This window comes from Cherax quadricarinatus, chromosome 23 (genome assembly GCF_038502225.1).
Source record: "Cherax quadricarinatus isolate ZL_2023a chromosome 23, ASM3850222v1, whole genome shotgun sequence".
Lineage (NCBI taxonomy): Eukaryota > Metazoa > Arthropoda > Malacostraca > Decapoda > Parastacidae > Cherax > Cherax quadricarinatus.
In genome coordinates this window covers 8,209,754-8,225,413 of record NC_091314.1, presented here as the reverse complement: position 1 = coordinate 8,225,413, position 15,660 = coordinate 8,209,754, and the positions used below count along the sequence as shown (strand labels likewise).

General features: G+C 38.8%; 1 protein-coding gene across 1 annotated transcript in view; it reads left to right on the top strand.

Annotated features, from left to right (window-relative positions):
• Window positions 1–15,316, top strand: part of LOC128685783 (ADP-ribose pyrophosphatase, mitochondrial) — a 55,723-nt gene extending 40,407 nt beyond the window's left edge. Inside the window, exons 10-11 of the mRNA XM_070087853.1 lie at window positions 937–1,146; window positions 13,170–15,316. Coding sequence (XP_069943954.1) covers window positions 937–1,146; window positions 13,170–13,411 — 452 coding nt within the window. The 3' untranslated portion in view covers window positions 13,412–15,316. The remainder of the gene's footprint in view (window positions 1–936; window positions 1,147–13,169) is intronic.
• Window positions 15,317–15,660: the final 344 nt, after the last annotated feature.

Genomic DNA, 15,660 nt, shown 5'->3' with positions numbered 1-15,660 from the left:
ATTTGATCAAGGAGAGGAAGAGTAACTCTGATTCTTTAGATCAAGGACCCTTAACCTGTCTAAACACAGATGAATATTTTTGTATTAAAGTCTTTGGATGGAAATAAATGGTATAAAATACGGACACATTGGAAAAATAAACACAGCAGTATAATGTGATCCTTTATTGACAACGATTTAAAAAATGGCTGTGTTCAACACCGTAATTCACACAACCATTTAATCAACTACAGAAACACAAGGCTTTATCGCCAGAGAAGAAAACACTCACTACCGCAGAATCCTGGGTTCATGACTTATCTGTATATCCAACAACTTCAACCAAAACAACGGGTTCTATAACATAGCTGAACCCCTTGCCAAGGAACTTCTTCATTGTTATCCCGCATAAGAATAGAGGAACACTGCAAAAGGTCTACTCATATACGTATTTGTCTAGTCTCTTTTTAAAGCTATCCAAGGTCCTAGCCTCTATCACCCTACTCGGAACATTGTCACATGCAGGTTCAGATCCAACCTACCCAGCATTCTCCACTTGACTCTATCCTATAAATATTCACATACCTTTCACCCAGGTAGATCTGTTTGTGATTCAATAAAGCCCACTGTGTGAGCGAAACAACGTCAATAAAGGATCACATTATACTGCTTCTGTGTTTATTTTTCCAAAGTCTTTGGATAATTGTATCTTTAGTACCCATTAGAATGTCAGCTCTTTATCTCTGTCCTCATATATAAGAGTACATATAGCAGTTCTAATGAGTGTAATAATAATATTAATCTGTCCTGTTTCCTTTATGTTTAAAGCTCCAGTACTATGTCTTTTTCTTGAATTAGTTATTCCAGTCACACTTCCTGTCTAAATACTGTACCTGTAAACATAAAAAAAATATATTGCCTCCTTTCTTGAAAGTTATCAAAACAATTTACTAACAGGTGAAACTGGGAAGCCCATTCTGCAGTTTGTTTGTATTCAGCGTAGAGATAGTGGCGAATGGGCCATCCCAGGAGGCATGGTGGACCCAGGAGAGCGAGTCAGTACTACACTTATGCGGGAATTCCAGGAAGAAGCTTTGAATTGTTTAGAAATGACACATGAGCAGAAGAAACAAACTGAAGACAAGCTGAAGAACTTCTTCCAAGGAGGTTAGAATTGTAATGTGATATATTCTTTCAGTTATTGCATTACAGTACTGTATATCATAGCTTATGCTTATTTGTAAATCAGAAGCTTATAAACTGGTAATATTAAAAAAACTCAAACTTAAATGTAAGATCCACTGCTAGAAAACATTTTTTTTTTTTTTTTTTTTTTTTTTTTTTTTTTTTTTTTTTTTTTTTTGTAAATTCATATTTTGATGAAATTTGGTTGGTAGATAGCAGCCACCCAGGGAGGTACTACCATCCTGCCAAATGAGTGTGAAATGGAAATCTGTAATTGTTTTACACAGTGACAGGATTGTTGGTGTCTCTTCTTAATATTTCATAAACATGTAAGATGACAGGTTCATTTTGCTACTTATCCTTACATCTAGCCCATATTACACATGCAGTTGTGCATGTACTTGTATGTGTATACACACTCATCTGAGTTTTCTTCTAATCTTTTAAGCTATTGTTCTTATAGTATTTTCTTTCATTTCCATGGGAAAGCAGGTGAGAATTTGTCCTCCTTAAGCCATGCTTGTCGTAAAAGGCAACTAAAATACCGGGAGCAAGGGGCTAGTAACCCCTTCTCTTGTATAAAGGACTAAAATATCAAAAGAAAATTTTTTAAAGATGAGTTGTTTGAATGTGCATGGGTGTAGCATGGATGTGAAGAAAGAATTGATTGTGAATGTTAGGAATGAAAAGAAGTTGGATGCCCTAGCTCTAAGCAAAATGAAGCTAAAAAGGAATAGAATTTCAGTGGGAGGTGTAATCGGGATTAGGTCAAGTGTACCTAAGAGAATTAGAGCTAGGGAAGGAGTAGTGGCAATATTAAATGATCATTTATGGATAGTGGGTTTTTTTTTTTTACACATCAGCTGTTTCCCACCGAGGCAGGGTGACCCAAAAAGAAAGAAAAATACTTCCATTATCATTCAACACTTTCACCATCACTCATACATAATCACTGTCTTTGCAGAGGTGCTCAGATACAACAGTTTAGAAGTCCTTCCAAACTACCAATATCCCAAACCCCTCCTTTAAAGTGCAGGCATTGTACTTCCCATTTCCAGGACTCTAAGTCTGGCTAACTGGTTTCCCTGAATCCCTTAACAAAATATTACCCTGCTCACACTCCAACAGCTCGTCAGGTCCCAAAAACCATTTGTCTCCATTCACTCCTATTTAACATGCTCACGCATGCTTGCTGGAAGCCCAAGCCCTTTGCCCACAAAACCTCCTTTACCCCCTCCCTCCAATCTTTTTGAGGATGACCCCTACCCCACCTTCCTTCCCCCACAGATTTATATGCTCTCCAAGTCATTCTATTTTGTTCCATTCTTTCTAAATGGCCAAACCACCTCAACAACCCCTTTTCAGCCCTCTAATACTTTTAGTAAGTCCACACCTCCTCCTAATTTCCACACATTGTCCTTAGACATGACATCTCCACTGCCTCCATCCGCCTCCTCGCCACAACATTTACAACCCAAGCTTCACACCCATATAAGAGTGTTGGTACCACTATAGTTTCATACATTCCCTTCTTTGCCTCCATGGATAACACTTTTTGTCTCCACAAATACTTCAATGCACCACTCACCTTTTTTCCTTCATCTCTTCTATGGTTAACCTCATCTTTCATAAACCCATATGCTGACACATCAACTCCAAAATATCTGAAAACATTCACTTCTTCCATACTCCATCTTTCCAATGTGATATCCAATTTTTCTTCATCTAAATTGTTTGATACCCTAATCACCTTACTCTTATCTACACTCACTTTCAACTTTCTACCTTTACACACCCTCCAAAACTCATCCACTAACCTTTGTAATTTTTTTTAGAATCTCCCAAAAGCACAGTATCATCAGCAGAAAGTAACTGTGTCAACTCCCATTTTGTATTTGATTCCCCATAATTTAATCCCACCCCTCTCCCCAACACCCTAGCATTTACTTCTTTTACAACCCCATCTATAAATATATTAAACAACCATGGTGACACTACAGATCCCTGTCTAAGACCTACTTTTACTGGGAAGCAATATCTCTCTCTCCTACACACCCTAACCTGAGCCTCACTGCCCTGCAACATCTGCCACATTGCTCCCCTATCCATTCTGTCATATGTCTTTTCCAAATCCATAAATGCAATGAAAACTTCCCCACCTTTATCTAAATACTGTTCACATACGCTTCAATGTCAACACTTGATCTACACATCCCCTACCCACTCTAAAGCCTCCTTGCTCATCTGCAATCCTACTCTCTGTCTTACCTCTAATTCTTTCAGTAATAACTCTACCATACACTTTACCTGGTATACTCAGTAAACTTTATTATTATTTTTTATTAACACATCGCCCGATTCCCACCAAGGCAGGGTGGCCCGAAAGAGAAAACCTTTCATTGTCATTCACTTCATCACTGTCTTGCCAGATGGGTGCTTTACACTACAGTTATAACACTGCAACATTAACACCCCTCCTTCAGAGTGCAGACACTGTACTTCCCATCACCAGGACTCAGGTCCTGCTTGCCAGTTTCCCTGAACCCCTTCATAAATGTTACTTTGCCCACACTCCAACAGCATGTCAAGTATTAAAAACCATTTGTCTCCATTCACTCCTATCAAATATGCTCATGCATGCTTCCTGAAAGTCCAGGCCCCTAGCACACAAAACCTCCTTTACTCCCTCCCTCCAACCCTTCCTAGGCCGACCCCTACCCCACCTTCCCTCCACTACAGTGAACATATTCCCCTATAATTTTTACAATCTCTTTTCTCCCCTTCCCTTTATATAAAGGAACTATGCATACACTCTGCCAATCCCTAGGTACCTTCCCCTCTTTCATACATTTATTAAACAAAAACACCAACCACTCCAACACTATATCCCCAAGTAGTATTCTCTCACTTTCCTCAAAACTTCCCATGGACTCACTCAACATTTCCCAAAATCTCTCTCTCTCTCTTCCACACTTCTCTCTTCCCCAGGTGCATAAACACTTACTGTAACCCACTTTTCACATCCAACCCTTATTTTACTCCACATAAATCTTGAAGTTATACATTTATATTCCCTCTTCTCCTACCATAACTTATCCTTCAGCATTATTGCTACTCTTTCCTTACCACTGACTCTATTAGAAACCCCTGACCTAATCCCATTTATTTCTCCTCACTGAAACTCTCCTACCCCCTTCAGCTTTGTTCCACTTAAAGCTAGGACATCCAGCTTCTTTTCATATAAGTATAAATTTAAAAATATGTTTAAAAATTCTTCTTCTTTCAACGTACCAGCCGTATCCCACTGAGGTGGGGTGGCCCAAAAGGAAAAACGAAAGTTTCGCCTTTTAAATTTAGTAATATATACAGGAGAAGGGGTTACTAGCCCCTTGCTCCCGGCATTTTAGTCGCCTCTTATGACACGCATGGCTTATGGAGGAAGAATTCTGTTCCACTTCCCCATGGAGATGAGAGGAAATAGACAAGAACAAGAACTAGAAAGAAAATAGAAGAAAACTCAGAGGGGTATGTATATATATATGCTTGTACATGTATGTGTAGTGTGACCTAAGTGTAAGTAGAAGTAGCAAGACGTACCTGAAATCTTGCATGTTTATGAAACAGAAAAAAGGACACCAGCAATCCTACCATCATGTAAAACAATTACATGAAGTTTAAGAATTATATGGATTAAAATAAGGGTGGGATGTGAAAAGGAGGTAATAGTAAGCGTTTATGCACCTGGGGAAGAGGTGTGTGTGGAGGAGAGAGGGAGAGAGAGAGAGAGAGAGAGAGACATAGAGACAGATTTTGGGTTGTTAACCCTTTCAGGGTCCAAGGCCAAAATCTGAAGGGGTGCCCCAGTGTCCAAGAAATTTTGAAAAAAAACAATTATTTTTTTCTTACAGAATTAAAGATAATATTTTTGTGAAGGTAATAAAACAAAAAAAAATTAATTTCTGATCAGTACTTACCGAGATACAGCAGTGGGAAGTTGACCCAAAATGACCGGGTGGCGGCAACATCAGAGACTTCTGCAAAATCGCATTTCTTTTATTTTACGTTTTTTATACTTTTTACTTTCCTTTTCTAGTAACATTTGTGGCCTGTGAGACCAATATAATGTATATTGTATAAGTGTACACTCATTGTATTCAACACAATAACGGCACTAATTCATTTATCATTATATTGCTTACAAAACTTGTTTACAAGTTTATTGTAAACAAAATGATGAAAATATTAGTGTGGTTGTGTTGAATACAACAGTACCATATGGTACAATGGTGCCATAGGGTACAGTGGTACCATATGGTACAGTGGTACCATATGGTACAATACAGTACAATGGTACCATATGGTACAGTGGTACCATATGGTACAGTGGTACCATATGGTACAATACAGTACAATGGCACCATATGATACAATGGTACCATATAGTAGAATATGGTACAATGGCACCATTTGGTACAATGGTACCATATGATATAATGGTACCATATACAGTGGACCCCTGGTATTCGATGGCATCGGTATTCGATAAATCCGGTATTCGATGCATTATATCGCAAAAAATTTTCCTCAGTATTCGATTGAAAACCCGGTATTCGATACGATTCGTACGAGACCTGTCCACATGTGGTCTGAACTGCCCCTTGTGTGCCAGTGTTTACAAGCCAGCCAGTGTGCGCGCATCTAAGGATACATTCGGTACATTCCATATTATCCATATTATCACTGTGTTTGGTGCTTGTTTCTGCAAAATAAGTCACCATGGGCCCCAAGAAAGCTTCTAGTGCCAACCCTGTGGTAAAAAGGGTGAGAATTAGTATGGAAATTAAGAAAGATTTCGAAGGGTTTGGGACTAACCCTGATAAGCCTATACCAGTTGTGGAATACATTGTGCCTACTTCAAAAATTAAGGAAATGTGTGCACAGTGGGTTGAAGTGCAAACCTTTATGGATGAAAATCACCCTAACACAGCTATTACAATGACAATGTTGTGGCCCATTTTAGACAAATCGTAAAGGAACGGGAGGTACAGAGCTCTATGGACAGATTTGCTGTGCGACAGAGGTCCAGTGACTCTCAAGCTGGTCCTAGTGGCATTCAATTCAATTCAATTCAAAGTTTATTCTCTATAAGGATTACAATGCTGAGTTTACAGAATTTGGTTATTGTGTGGTTTACATGTAGTAAAATAATAATTACTGAGTGTACCACTAGAACACCTAGCATGGCTAGGCATTTCGGGCAGACTTAAATTAAATCTTAAGTTTAAAATATTACAAAATTATGAGGTAAGTTGGTATTATGGCTAAGTGACTAAATACTAGTTTGTGAGTTTAGCAATGTGAATGCTTTTGTTTTGGCACTATACATAGTTCAGTATTGGAGTATCACAGGCCAACTTATGACTAGTTAAGATTCATTATTTTGAGATTGAGATTGATATTTCTGTTTATGGTCAAATGGGTGAGTGAGTGTAAGTGTTAACCACCAGGTGGTATTCGTGTAATTAGTTGACAGGGTGTATCAGGGAGATAAGATGTTTTCTGATGGTAGTTTTGAAGGTGATGAATGTGTCTGCAGTTTTAGAATTTTCAGGTAGGGTTTTCCAGATTTTAGGGCCTTTGACATACATTGAATTTTTGTAAAGGTTTAGTCGGACACGGGGAATGTCATAGTAATGTTTGTGTCTGGTGTTGTGCCTGTGGGTTCTGTCACAACTATCAAGAAAGCGTTTTAGGTCAAGGTTAATATTGGAATTTAAGGTCCTGTAGATGTAGATTGCACAGTAGTAAGTGTGGATGTACTGAACAGGGAGTAAGTTTAGATCTATGAAGAGTGGGGGGGTGTGTTGCCAGGGATGGGATTTAGTGATTATTCTTACTACGGCTTTTTGTTGGGTTATTATTGGCTTTAGGTGTGTTGCTGCAGTTGAACCCCAAGCACAGATAGCATAGGTGAGGTATGGATATATAAGTGAATGGTATAGTGTGAGAAGGGCAGTTTGCGGCACGTAGTATCGTATCTTGGAGAGGATCCCAACCGTTTTGGATACTTTTTTGGTTATGTGTTGGATATGGGTGCTGAAGTTCAGGTTGTTGTCGAGGTATAGGCCTAGGAATTTGCCCTCATTATGCCTGGCAATTAGAGTGTTGTCGATCTTAATGTTAATTTGCGCATCTCCTGCTCTGCTACCAAACATAATGTAGTAGGTTTTGTCAGTGTTAAGCGTAAGTTTATTGGCTGTCATCCAAGTCGATATTTTGATCAGCTCCTCATTATCATAATCACTAAATCCCATCCCTGGCAACACACCCCCCCACTCTTCATAGATCTAAACTTACTCCCTGTTCAGTACATCCACACTTACTACTGTGCAATCTACATCTACAGGACCTTAAATTCCAATATTAACCCTGACCTAAAACACTTTCTTGATAGTTGTGACAGAACCCACAGGCACAACACCAGACACAAACATCTCTATGACATTCCCCGTGACCGACTAAACCTTTACAAAAATTCAATGTATGTCAAAGGCCCTAAAATCTGGAACACCCTACCTGAAAATTCTAAAACTGCAGACACATTCATCACCTTCAAAACTACCATCAGAAAACATCTTATCTCCCTGATACACCCTGTCAACTAATTACACGAATACCACCTGGTGGTTAACACTTACACTCACTCACCCATTTGACCATAAACAGAAATATCAATCTCAATCTCAAAATAATGAATCTTAACTAGTCATAAGTTGGCTTGTGATACTCCAATACTGAAACTATGTATAGTGCCAAAACAAAAGCATTCACATTGCTAAACTCACAAACTAGTATTTAGTCACTTAGCCATAATACCAACTTACCTCATAATTTTGTAATATTTTAAACTTAAGATTTAATTTAAGTCTGCCCGAAATGCCTAGCCATGCTAGGTGTTCTAGTGGTACACTCTGTAATTATTATTTTACTACATGTAAACCACACAATAACCAAATTCTGTAAACTCAGCATTGTAATCCTTATAGAGAATAAACTTTGAATTGAATTAACAATGGTGTTGAGGGTGGCAAGATTAGGGTGAGAGATGACATAAGTCGTGTCGTCAGCAAAGAGAATGGGGTTCAGGTGTTGAGATACGTTTGGAAGATCATTGATGTATATGAGGAAGAGCAGGGGACCAAGGACACTTCCCTGCGGGACTCCAGTATCAAGTGGCTGTGTTGTTGATGCTGTGTCTTTAATGGTGACATACTGATACCTATTAGTAAGGTAAGATTTGAAATATGCAAGCACATGGCCTCTTATACCATAATGGTCAAATTTGTGGAGTAGGATGCCGTGGTCTATTGTGCCAAAAGCTTTTCTTAGGTCAATAAAATTCCTAGTGGATATTCCTTATTTTCCAATGCTGTGTAAAGCAGATCTAGCATTTTTATGATTGCATCGTTAGTGCTTTTATTTTTCCTGAATCCAAATTGGCAGGGGTTGAGTATGTTTTGTGCCGTTATAAATGAGTATAGTCTCCTGTGCACGAGTTTCTCAAAGATTTTGGATAGCAATGGTAAGTTTGATATTGGCCTATAGTTGTTTAAATCTGTAGGGTCACCACCTTTATGTATTGGTGTAACCCTTGCCGTCTTGAGTAGTTTCGGGAAGGTGCTAGTTTCTAGTGACTTGTTAAAAAGTAATGAGATAGCATGCGAGAGGACATGGGCCGCTCTATTGTACAATAATGGTGGGACATGAGACAGATTCCCTGAGTTATTTTTAAGTGACTTTATAATCTCGGTGACTTCCGTGGGCTCAGTTGGAGCAAGATAGAAGGAATTTGGGAAATTCCCATCTAGGTAGTCCCCGGCATGGGCATTGGTACATGGGATTTTATTGGTGAGATTAGAACCTATGGTTGAGAAGAAGTCGTTTATCTTGTTAGCTGTGTCAGTGGGATGAAGTGGTGTTTCATTAGGTTTAGTTAAGACAATAATTCTTGGGTTTTTTCAGTTTGTGGGTCCCTAGAATCTAAGAGAGTGTTTTCCAGGTCTTTTTTATATCTCCTCTTGTGTCAGTGAATCTACTGGAGTAGTATAGTTGTTTGGCTTTCTTTATTACTTTGGTGAGAACTGATGAATAGTTTTTAAGAATATCTTTGTGTATTAGGCCCTGTCTCTATTTGTGTATTAGGCCCTGTCTCTATTGCTTTTCATACTGGTGTTTCTTATCAATGGATTTCAGAATGGTGCTGGTTAGCCATGGGCAACCAAGCCGTTTGTTTGTGATCTGTTTCGTTTTTATAGGACAATGTTTGTTGTATAGTCTAAGTAATTTGTTAAGAAAAATGTCTGTCCAGTCATCAATACCATTGGCCTTGGAGAATTCTGTAGGCCAGTCAACAGTCTCTAGGTCAGCTGTGAACTTCCTTATTGAGGCCTCATCATAGAAGGGAAGTAACCCTGGAAAAGGACTTGCTACCTCAAGTCCTAATGGAAGGGGATTCCCCTTCTAAACACTAACACCTCTCCCCTCCTTCCATCCCATCAATCATCACCAGATCTTCATTAAAGGTAAGTGTCAATTATTTTATTGTTATTGTAATTATTCTATTGCATTAAACTTAATATTTCATGTAGTAAAATTTTTTTTTTCATACTTTTGGGTGTCTTCCACGGATTAATTTGATTTTCATTATTTCTTATGAGGAAAATTGATTCGGTTTTCGATATTATCGGTATTCGATGAGCTCTCAGGAACGGATTAATATCGAATACCAGGGGTCCACTGTAGTGCAATGGTACCTTATGGTACCATATGGTGCAATGGTACCATATGGTACATTGTAGCATATGGTACAATGATACCATGATTCATTGTACCATATGGTACATTGTACCATATGGTACTATATGGTACTGTTGTATTCAACACAATAAACACACTAATATTTTCATCATTATTTTGTTTACAATAATTGTTTACAACAAAAATATGCAAAAATGTTGTATATTAGTAATGTTCTATTATATATTTACAAATGTACAGCCACTCAACATGTTCCTTGATTTGGATGACAAAGCGTTTTGTCTTGGAAACTGCTGAATCACTAGCTAGCTTGCGTTGTCACTCAGTCTTGTGGCATGAACATCTCTAACTGACCATATGGTACATGGTATCATATGTTACAGGGTACCATATGGTACATTGTACTATATGGTATAGGGTACCATACAGTACAGGATACCATATGTTGCCGGGTACCATATGGTGCAGGGTACTGTATGGTACAGGGTACCATATGGCACAGGGTACCATATGGTGCAGGGTACCATATGGTGCAGGGTACCATATGGTGCAGGGTACCATATGGTGCAGGGTACCATATGGTACAGGGTATCATATGGTACAGGGTACCATATGGTGCAGGGTGCCATATGGTGCAGGGTACCATATGGTGCAGGGTACCATATGGTACAGTGGTACCATATGGTACAGTGGTACCATATGGTTCAAAACCATAGAATTCCTCTTCAGATCCACTTCCATCAGTCTTAGAACTGTAAGTTGTGAAGAGGAGAGTCAGAATTCGCTAGGAGAGTGAGTGGGGAGTGAGAGCTTCCTTGCTGCCAGGCATGATGGACAAAGCTACTTCGGTGGCATTTCCCACAGTGCCATGCAGGCGTCCAGATTTTTTCTATAGTGCGCACACTGACCACCCAGACCCATTCTCTCAGATGTAGGCCTACCAGCCTTCTTGCGCTAAATTTGATGCCGCTAGAATTTTGGCGTAGATCTACGGTTTGGACCCTCAATGTAAAGCCGTAGATCTACGGCACGAACCCTGAAAGGGTTAAGTGAGCATTTAAGGAGATTTGAATCAAATGAGAAAATTGTTTTGGGGGACCTAAATGCAAAATTTTTAGTGGGAAAAACTGTTGTATAGTGTTTACTAGGTAAGTTTGGAGTGCCAGGAGTAAATGATAATGGGATGGGGTCTCCAGTGGAGTTATATATAGAAAGAGGTTTAGTAATAGGTACAGACCATGGTACAGGTGGGGTTTGAATCCATGGCAAGTGAGTCATTAAACTCCAGGCCAGTACGTAAAACACTGGGCCAGCTGGCTACAGTAAGATTAATTTATACACCATGGGGAGGTTAGCATGGGCCCCACTGTGACCACAAATGCAGGTTTTTAGAGATGAATCTCCGCCAGGGTGGTTATGGCGAACTTTAGCTCAAGTCCCCTCAAAGTATACAAGATGTGATGTAGGGTGTGATAGTAGCAGTTTAGTGGACTGTGTATTAGTAAATAAAAGGTTGATGGGTAGACTTTTGTATGTACGTTTTTAGAGTGATGACATATTAAATCATTGTTTAGTGGTAGCTACAGTGAGAGTAAGAGGTAGATGGGGTACAAGGAGAATGTCATTGGTAGGTAAGAGAGAAGTGAAAATTTTTATATTAAAGGAGATAGGGCAAGATTTAAGCAGCATTTAGGAGAAAGGTGCACTTTAGAGAGTACAGGTAATGAGGAGGGGGGTTAGAGGAGGTATGGAGGTAAATTTAAGAATGCATTGTTAGTGTGCAGCACAAGTTTGTGGGTATAAGAGGGTGGGTACAGGAGAGAAGAGGAATGATTGATGGAATGATGAGGTAAAGAGGGTGGTAAAGGAGAAAAAAGTTAGCATATGAAGGGTTTTTAATATGTAGTGATAATAGAGAGGTTACAAGTGACGTGAGGGAGTGCAAGAGGAGAGCTAATGAGAGAGTGGGAGAGGTTTTATCAACAAGTTTTGCTGGGTTTTGAATATTGCAGCAGAGAGGAGGCTGTAGATATATTGGAGAGCAATGTGTCATGTGAATATTATACAGGTATTTCAGAGTTTGGAGATGAGGAGGTGTGGAATTACCAAAAGTTTTATTCAGAGGGCTGAGGAGGGGTTGTTAAGTGATTTGGACATTTAGAAAGGATGGAGAAAAATAGGATGACTAGGAGGGCATGTAAATCTGAAGTGGAAGGAAGGAGGGGTTAGGGTTATCCTAGGAAAGGTTGAATGAAGGAGGTAAAGGCGATTTTTGAGCACTAGGGGCTTGGACATCCAATAGGCTTGTATGAGCATGTTAGATAGGAATGAGTAGAGGCAAGTGGCTTATATGAGTAGACATGCTTTTGTAGTGTGAGCAAGGTAACATGAGGAGATTCTGGGAAACCAGTGAGCCAGACTTGAGTCCTTAAGGTAGAAAGTACAGTGCCTGAACTCTGAAGGAAGTGCAGAGATGTTGCAGTTTAGAAAGTTATCTGAGCCATGATGTTGGTGCCTTTCTGGCCTGACAGTGAAATGTTTTCTTCTTTGTCAGATCACCTACCTCAATGGGAGGCGGCCGAAGTGTCAAAAACAAAAAAAAATTACTACATCATTTCATGAACTCCAGTACTTTGGTTGCATGCCTGTAGTACCAATTTGTCTTATAAGCCAACTTATTAAACAATGAACACAAACTGTCACAAAAAAATAGATGTCACAATGGGATATATGCCAGGTAACATTGAGGGAATGGATGTAATAATTACCTAGACAAGGTAATCCAACCAATAATGCAACAGTACACCTAACATGTGCCAGCTGATCCCCTGAGAAACTGAACTGAACAATTACCTAGACAAAATAATGGAACCAATAATGCCACAATACACCTAACTGTGACCAGACAATCTAGGTTTGTATACTACCACTAGATGACTGATTACTATGCTTACTGCTGGTAAAGATGGCTTTGATGTTCTTGTTGATCTTGCCCACAAAAAAAAAATCCATACTCAGTGCACACACCACCATGTTAACTTTATAGAATTTTGAACAAGAAATACAAATGATCATTGTTACTGTCACAAACCCATTAGGTGCCGTATAAAATGCTTTTTCTCCCAAAATGATAACTACGTATTCTCTGTTTATATAGCAGACTAGCTAATGTTCTGTTTGTGTTGCAGGTGAAGAAGTGTACCGTGGCTATGTTGATGACCCACGTAATACTGACAATGCCTGGATGGAAACAGTAGCTTACAACTTTCATGAAAGTAGCCAGGATGGTATCCTATATAGTCTGCAACTGCATGCTGGAGATGATGCACAAGCTGTTAAGTGGCAGGATATTAGCAGTCAGTTAAATCTTTATGCTAGTCATAGAGACTTCATTCAGAAAGTGGCTGAAAAGCACAATGCACACTGGTGAAAAACCATGTTATTAGGATTACTAAAAGCATATAGTTGCCTATTTACATTTGCAGGGTGAACTCTAGCTGCCCTCTTTTAACCCTTTGAGAGTTCAGACCCCTGATCTGAGACTTGTCCACAGGGCCCAAGAATTTTCAGACAAAAATTTTTTTTATTTTTTCTTAAGAAATGGTAGAGAATCTTTTTCTGAAGGTAATAAAACAAAAAGTACAAAATTTGATGGAAAATTGACGAAATTACGCTATCGCGAATTTTGCTGTGTAAGCAGTATTTATGCATTGGCAATTCTGCCCACTTTGACTCTTATTTTAGGCCAATTACATTGTTCAAGTCAACAAAATTATTAGCTATTTTGCTTATATGTCTTACATTTTATCAATTGAGCACAAGAAAGTGCCCAGTCAACTATTTCAACCACCCAATAAAGTGATCAGAAATTGGTAATCGGGCCAATTTCACACAAATTTTAAAATATTCCAGTTTCAAAATAAACAATGCAAGCATTCCTGGCACTAAAATATCATTTCCTTCCTTCATTAGTTACATTTCCAGGCTTTACACATGAATTCCATTTTGATTTTTTATTCACACAAAAAATAGAAGATTTACTGTTATGAAATATTGTGATAATTGTGTAAATAATATCAGTGCCATCGTGAACGCATGTTAGCTCCACCAGTTGATGTGTGTTGAATGCATGATGTGATTTGTTTACTCTTGAACATCAGCAAAAATCAAACATTTTCCCTAATTGAGCTCATTTTCAAGCTATTTGGTCCTAAAACCAATCAAAATCATCACTATTTCTGTAATATATCTTCCATTTTATCAAAAGAGACCAACAAACTGTAAATACAAACATAAAAACAGTACAAAAATACACTGCAAAGTCGCTGCTTTTTTTTTTTCTCATTATGCACTGCGTGCTGTAGAATTTTTTTTATGTGGTGCACACTTATCACATAGACCCATTCTCTCATATTTAGCCCCAGATTTACCATTTACAGCTTATCTGCGCAAGTCGAGCTCACACCGTAGAACGACAGCACAGACCCTGGCTTCAAAGCTATAGAACAATGGCATGGACCCTCAAGTGGTTAATTTTCAATGAATTCGTATTTGTATAGCTTGTTCCACTTTCTTAGTGGCCTTACACCAAAGAAGTATTTTCCCATTATCTTAGGGACTTGGTTAGGTGTGCATTATTATGTATTATTATTATTATAATAAAAACCAAGTGGTAAAGGTTGGTTATGCAATTTCCAAATACAATCCCCATTCCTTTGTATTTTTCACTGGTAAGTTTGTCATTGTCTACACCTTGTAGTATTTCATATACACCTACCATCCGACTTACGACCGTGTTTTTTATGCCAAATTTCTGGGAAATAAGCAACTATTTGTGTTGTACACAGTGTTTATCCTAAACCTTACAGTATAAAATACAGTACTAACAACATAAAAAGTAACGTAAAACATGAAATACCAAAATAAAACAATAAAATAAAGTCATTACAAAAATGTTTTGTTGATATTCAGTAGTAAAGTTCGACTTACGACCATTTCGACTTACGACCGGTTTCTCGGAACCGAACTCGGCCGTAAGTCGGATGGTACGTGTACATGTTATTTTGATCATGATATTTTGATCAAGGATGTGTGATGTCACCGTGGTTGTAAGAGAAATAAATGCGAGGGTCTTGGCAAGAGGCGTGGAGTTAAAAGATAAAGAATCACACATAAAGTGGGAGTTGTCACAGTTGCTCTTTGCTGATGACACTGTGCTCTTGGGAGATTCTGAAGAGAAGTTGCAGAGATTGGTGGATGAATTTGGTAGGAAAGAGTAAGGTTATGAGGATAACAAAAAGATTAGGTGATGAAAGATTGTATATCAGATTGGAGGGAGAGAGTATGGAGGAGGTGAATGTATTCAGATATTTGGGAGTGGACATGTCAGCGGATGGGTCTATGAAAGATGAGGTGAATCATAGAATTGATGAGGGGAAAAGGGTGAGTGGTGCACTTAGGAGTCTGTGGAGACAAAGAACTTTGTCCTTGGAGGCAAAGAGGGGAATGTATGTATGATGAATGTTGCAGCGAGGAGAAGGCTGGAGGCAGTGGAGATGTCATGTCTGAGGGCAATGTGTGGTGTGAATATAATGCAGAGAATTCATAGTTTGGAAGTTAGGAGGAGGTGTGGGATTACCAAAACTGTTATCCAGAGGGCTGAGGAAGGGTTGTTGAGGT